The sequence below is a fragment of the Numida meleagris genome, chromosome 24 (genome assembly GCF_002078875.1).
Source record: "Numida meleagris isolate 19003 breed g44 Domestic line chromosome 24, NumMel1.0, whole genome shotgun sequence".
NCBI lineage: Eukaryota > Metazoa > Chordata > Aves > Galliformes > Numididae > Numida > Numida meleagris.
This window is the reverse complement of record NC_034432.1, coordinates 1261976-1267822: the sequence shown is the minus strand read 5'-3', so window position 1 is coordinate 1267822 and position 5847 is coordinate 1261976. Positions and strand designations below refer to the sequence as shown.

At 69.8% G+C, this 5847-nt stretch overlaps 3 protein-coding genes across 19 annotated transcripts in view; 2 read left to right on the top strand and 1 right to left on the bottom strand.

The window, feature by feature from the left end:
* The window catches only part of UBAP2L (ubiquitin associated protein 2 like), a 22969-nt gene extending 22673 nt beyond the window's left edge, over positions 1–296 (bottom strand). For all 16 annotated transcript variants that reach the window (XR_002432745.1, XM_021376613.1, XM_021376616.1 and 13 more), the window contains exon 1: positions 183–296. The gene's annotated coding sequence lies outside the window, so the exon portion shown is untranslated. The remainder of the gene's footprint in view (positions 1–182) is intronic.
* C24H1orf43 (chromosome 24 C1orf43 homolog) lies at positions 346–3179 on the top strand. The gene is made up of 7 exons (XM_021376730.1): positions 346–503; positions 1184–1285; positions 1469–1577; positions 1764–1817; positions 2051–2217; positions 2310–2368; positions 2736–3179. Exons 1-7 carry the CDS (start codon positions 435–437, stop codon positions 2932–2934), a joined length of 759 nt encoding a protein of 252 aa, XP_021232405.1. The 5' UTR covers positions 346–434; the 3' UTR covers positions 2935–3179.
* C24H1orf189 (chromosome 24 C1orf189 homolog) lies at positions 3708–4444 on the top strand. Of its 2 annotated transcripts, none has more exons than XM_021376799.1 (4): positions 3708–3840; positions 3915–3955; positions 4049–4169; positions 4287–4444. In XM_021376799.1, exons 1-4 carry the CDS (start codon positions 3796–3798, stop codon positions 4353–4355), a joined length of 276 nt encoding a protein of 91 aa, XP_021232474.1. In that variant the 5' UTR covers positions 3708–3795; the 3' UTR covers positions 4356–4444. The 2 variants fall into 2 exon arrangements, with proteins under 2 accessions (XP_021232474.1, XP_021232473.1); XM_021376798.1 differs by having other exon boundaries at positions 4254–4443.

Sequence of the window (5847 nt, the reverse complement as noted above, 5' to 3'; positions counted from 1 at the left end):
CGGGGAGCGGGGCCCGGAGGGTAGCGAGGGGCCGCCCCAGGACGGCGAGGCCAGGCCGGGAGAAGCGGGGCCGCGCGGGCCGAGGGACGCCCGCCGGAAGGGAGAGGAATAAAGGCCGCGGGGCGGGGTCGGAAGGGCCGCGCGGAGAGACCGGAGCCGCCGCCGCCGCGCACCAACTTTACCTGAGTCTCCACCACACTGACACTGCCCAGCGGCGCCCGCCCCCATCACGTGACGCGGGCGGGGGCGGGGCCGGCCCGGCTTCGCTCCCACGTGATGCGGCACGCGCAGGTGACGCCGCGCGGCGTCACGTGGGGGGCGGGAGAGCGGCCCGCTCGCTTCCGCTCGCCGCGCCTGCGCCTCCGCGTCACGTGGTGGGGGCGCGGGGCGGCTTCGGCGGGCGCCATGTTGTGCGGCCCCGAGCCGGGCCGGGGATGGCGGGGGCCGCCAGCAACTGGCTGTCCGGGGTCAACGTGGTGCTGGTGATGGCCTACGGCAGCCTGGTGAGCCCCGGGGGACCGGAGGGGGGAGAGCCGAGGGGCTCTGCGGTACTAGGCTACGGGTGGTCGCGGGGTTGGGCCTGGGCGGCGCGCGGGGCTCCTGAGGGAGGGGGCCTGGGGTTCTGTGGGGCTGCGTGGGCTCTGGGCTCGGGCTGTGGGGCGGCTCGGGGCCGTGTCGGGGGCTGTGGGGCCGGGCTGTGTGCGGGCTGCTCGTGGGCTCGGGCTGGAGGTGGCTGTGGGGGTGGTTCCTGAGGTTTCTATGGGAACTCTGTGGGGTGGGCCCCGGGCCCGATGTGGGGGCTCTGTGGGGCGCGATGTGCGGTCCCGGTCGGGCCGGGCCTGGGGTGGCTGCGGGGCTCCAGCTGGCACGGCCCGGGGTCTCTGTGGGATGTGTGCGGGTGGTGCCCCGCTGAGCCCGGACCTGGGGTCCTCGTGGTGCTGGGCTGGGTTTTCCATGGGGCCCTGAGCCGTGCCAGCCCCACCGCATCCGTGGGGCAGGGAGAGGATGCGAATTGGAGACACAGGGAGCGCTTGTGGGGCTGAGCCGGGGGGTCCTCGCGGCTCTGGCTGGGTTGAGCAGGACCCCGGAGTTGCCAGAGTTTGGGGGACGCCCGCGGGGTGGGGTTTGGGGGGGGCCCCGTGGGCGCAGCTCGGTGCCCTGACCGCCCGCTGCGCTGCCCCAGATCTTCGTGCTGCTGTTCATCTTCGTGAAACGCCAGATCATGCGCTTCGCCATGAAGTCCCGCCGTGGCCCACACGTCCCCGTCGGACAGCACGCGCCCAAGGTGGGTGCCAGCAGGCGCCGCTCCCACGTGGGGGCACGGCCAGGAGCTGCCGCCCTGGCGTGGGGACAGGCGGCTGCAGAAGGAGTGGGTTCCCTCTGATTTACTCCAGGGCTGGGCTACAGTCATCCCCGTCATCCCGCCGAGCAAGGGAGCGCTCTGAATTCCTTCTTTTCTGCTCTACAGGATTTAAAGGAAGAGATTGACATTCGACTGTCGAGGGTGCAAGATATCAAGTACGAGCCCCAGCTGTTAGCTGAGGATGACAGCAGGCTGCTGCAGCTGGAGACGCAAGGTACCATCCCAAGAACCACGGACGCATCCGTCGTTCTGCTGCTGTCACGTCCCTGGGGCTGGGCTGATGGCTGGGCTCTCGTGCTGGTCCCATTGGCGAGCTGGGGGCTATCTATCTCTGTACTCCGCTCCTCCCCTCCGCTGCCAAATTTTGCGCAGCCCTCAGTTTGGCTTTTCTCTTTTCCAGGCTGCTACAACTACTTGTACAGGATGAAGGCGCTGGATGCGATCCGGACGTCGGGTAAGGGAGCGCGCGGTGCGAGGGAAAGAGACGGGGGAGAGCGTGCGTGGAGGAAACGGGCGCGTGGGGCTGAGGTTGGGCTCCGCTTTGGGAGCAGCGGGCGTTCAGCCCCCCAGGGTTGGCCGCCCACGTTGGAAGCGCTCAGTCATTGGGGGGGCGGCGGAGCGGGGGGAGGTTTGAGGAGCCACAAACTGTGAACTTCACTCGGTTGCGCCGCACCTTTTGTTTTCCAGAAATCCCGTTTCACGCCGAGGGCCGGTACCCCAAGTCTTTAATCGGGAAGAACTTCTGTGCCTATCTGCTGGAACTGAGGAACTCCAGCGGCTCCTTCAAAGGCATCCGCAAGGCCTTGATCGACACCTTGCTGGACGGGTACGAGAGCGCCCGCTACGGCACCGGGGTGAGTGGGGCTGCCCCTGCCCTGCGGCCCGGAGCAGGGCTGTTGTGCTGTGCCCTGGGCCTGTTCCCAACCTCTTTGCCCTTTGCGTTAAGGTCTTTGGGAAACCGGAATATCTCAAGTACCAGGATGCTCTGAACGAGCTGGCAAACATGTAAGTCTTACTGCTGGGGTGCAGCGTTGACTGCTTGGGCCTCAGCAACTCATCCTGGAGGGGTGAACAGAGGCATAACAACAGCCCAGGGTGTGAGGAGCTCACATCCGTCTGTCCTTCCGGGTTTCCTTATCCTTTCCATGTTCGGGGCTGGCCACTGGGTCACATCCCTGCTTGCACCTTTGCGCCAGGGGCTCGGGGTGGGCTCTGGGCCTGGCACGGAGGAACGCATCCTCGGTTTTCAAAACGTGAGAGCTGCTGTCCTGAGGGCAGATCTGCCCCGCGTGGGGCAAACCCCGCGGCCGAGCAGCTCCTCGGGGTGAGGCCGCGTCCTCCCCCCCCGTGCTGATCGCGCCTCTCCCTGCAGGACCAAGGCGCGGGGAGGCAGCAGCCAGAGGCAGCACCAGTCGGCGGCCAAGGACCTCACTCTGTCCCCCGAAGTGTCCAACCCCGCCACCATCCAGGTCACCTACCTGCCTTCCAGCCAGAAGAGCAAACGTGCCAAACACTTCCTGGAGCTGAAGAGCTTCAAGGACAACTACAACACGCTGGAGAGCACGCTGTGAGCGGGGACCTTCGGCCAGCGGAGCAAACCCGGGGGGGATTTGGCCTCAGGGCCGCGTGCTGGGACCAAGCGGCCGCGCTCTCTCTCGCTGTCCCTCTCGCAGGACACGGGGCATCGTAGCTCGGCCGGCGGAGCCCTCCCTCGCCAGGAGCCTCTCGTGGCGCTGTGCCCACCCGCTCTCGGCTGCCTGGGATGCTGCTCGAGGCTGGCAGCCCTGGCCCTGTGAATAAACTTCAGTTAGCTGTAGCTTATTTATAAAAGACATCGACCCCGGGCGGCTCTCTGCTCTGCCTCTCTTTCCCGTGGCGGCCAGCAGGGGCTGATGCTGTCTGTCCGTCCTGTCCGTGTGGATCCCGGGCTCCGGAGCCGCTCGTTTGTTCTTCCCGAAGGGCGAACGCTCTCCTTTCCCTGTGCCGCCGCCGCCGCTCTCAGCCGGGCGCCGGGACGGCGTGTAAATAGTTTGGCAGCCTCGTGCCGCGCTGAGGAGCCGCGTTGGGCTGCGGTTTGTTCTGCACTCGGCGTTCGGAGACGTCCCGGGCAGGCACGGCCCCGTGGGGAGCATCTCTCTGTGCTGCCAAGGCGGGAGGGCTTCCCCCGCTCTCACCGGCGCCCCGTACGCCGGCGGCTCGCCGTCACCGCGCCGTGTGTGTGGGGGGGAAGCGTGCCCCTGCTGTGGGCCTCTGCGCTCTTTTTAATCGCTGTTTAATAAAACGAGTTCCCCCCCCCCCCAGCTGGGTGCCTGCTGCCGGGTCTGCCACGGTTGCCATGGGGCTGTCAGCGCGGCGCTGCCCCGGTGACGGAACGTTGGTGGGCTCCGTGCGGTGCTGGGCTCCGTGCGGTGCTGGACTCTGCGGTGCTGGCCATGATGGCAGGGAGCAGCCGGGCCCCGTCCGTGTGCTGGGAGCAGGTGGGGCAGGGAGGAGGGTGCAGCCGCTGCCCCGTGAGGCTGAGCCCCCCCCAAACTCACGGCTTTGGTTGCAGATCCTAGCGAAGGAGCGCGCCTATGAGGAGTTGCTGCGGAGGTAGAGCGGCAAAGGGGGGTCCTGGGGGGCGAAGGGGTCCCGGGGGGTTAAGGTGGGCTCCCCGTGTCGTTACGTCACCCCGTGTCCCCGCAGGTGGGAGGTGTCGCCCGGGGAGAACCCGGGGCGGCAGGAGCGGATCTGGGCCGTGTCCCTCGGGGCGCTGCGCTGGAGCCTGGCGGCGGAGCTGCGCCTCGCCAGCAAGGAGCTGATATCGGTGGGTGCCCCCCGGCCCCCGAGCGCTCGGGGCCCCCTCCTTTGGGGAGAGCGCGTCCTCCTTTGCTCATTGCCGGCCCCGCAGCTCCGCCGGGCCGCCCTGTGCCGGCTGCTGCAGGACGAGCACCGGCAGCACCAGCGGGAGCTGCGGCAGCGCGGCAAGGCCTTCCACGTGGAGCGGCTGTGACGCGCGGGGAGCGGGCTCCGCGGGCTCCGTGCGGCGCTCGGCCGGGAATAAAGCGGCTGAAGCAGACGGGGCTGCGTGCACCGGGCGCTGCGTGGCCGTGCGCCGGAGGGGCAGGCGGGGGCAGCCCGGCCCCATCCCCAGGACGCGTCCCCGTGAGCGCTGCGTCCTCGTGAGCGCTGCGTTTCGCACACCCGCTCCGGGCCACGGCTGCGCCAGGAGATGGCAGCACGGCCGCCCCACGCGTGGCCGCGGCACCGCAGCCCTCGCGCTGCGCATCCACGTCCCGGTGCGGCGCCCGGTGCCCCCAGCGCTGGGACGGGCTGCGTGAGACGCCCGTGGTCCCACCGCTGCCTCGGCCCCTGCCCGCGCCCGACCTTGGTGTCTCCCGGCCCCGGGGCCCATCAGCGCCGCCCGGCTCAGCGTATTGACAGGGCCGGGGGCCGTGGGGCCGGCACCCCCCGCCGGCAGCCCTTCATTAGAGCGGCTGTCACCTCGCATCACGTCACCCCGCGTCCCGGCGCTGCTGCCACGTGCGTCCCCGCCGTCCCCAGGGCCGCCCCCCCCCTCCCCGTGTGTCCCCGCTGTCCCTCTGCCACCCCCTGGGTTGTGTCCCTGTCCCCGCATCCCACCCCGCTGGGTGGCTTTGGGTCCCCCCAACACCATTTCCGAGGCCCATCGCACGCGTGGCACCGACACGGCGTGAGCCTTCACCAATGGGTGGGGACGGCCGTGCCCCGATGTCCATCCCAAATGTGGGCCCTTCCTTTGTCACCCGGCTGCCACCAGGGCGGTGGGGCACATCCGCACCTGGGACAGCGCAGGGGATGCGGGCGGTCACCGCCTCGGGCCCCACGGGTCCCCCAAAACCCGGGGATGGGGACGAGCACGGGGTGGTGCGGGGGGACGCGGGACACAGCTCGTCCTTGGGCAGGGTCACACGCGGCCCCCGACACGGGGAGCGCACCGGGCCGCGGCCGGCCCCCCCATATCGACGTCCCCGCTAATGACGGCGGAGTGTGACCAGGGGCAGGAGCAGCGGCGCGGGGCCATCGACCCATATCGAGCGGCCGGGGCGGAGGGGGCAGGGGGACGTCGATGGGTAATTAATGGGAACGAGGCCACGTGTGGGGCCGGGGCGCTGGCGGCTGCGTCCCCCCACCGAGTGCGGCTGAGCGCGGTTATAAACTGCAGCCGGCGGTGCCAGAGCCACCGCAGAGACCCCCGAGCCGGGCAGGTAAGGAGCAGCAGGGGGGCCCCTGAGCCGTGGCCACGCAGGGACCGTGCTGTGTCGCGCTGCGCTGTGCGCCATGGGGTGCTGATCGCCCTGCCCTGCTCCAGCTCCAGCACCGCCGCCGTTCTTGTCCCCAGATCCCAAAGGATCCCAGAGCAGATGGACCAGGAGCCCATGGAGCAGCAGCCCCACACCGGAGCGGAGGGACCAGGACCCCACGGAGCTGCAGCCCGACACTGGAGCGGATGGACCAGGACCCCA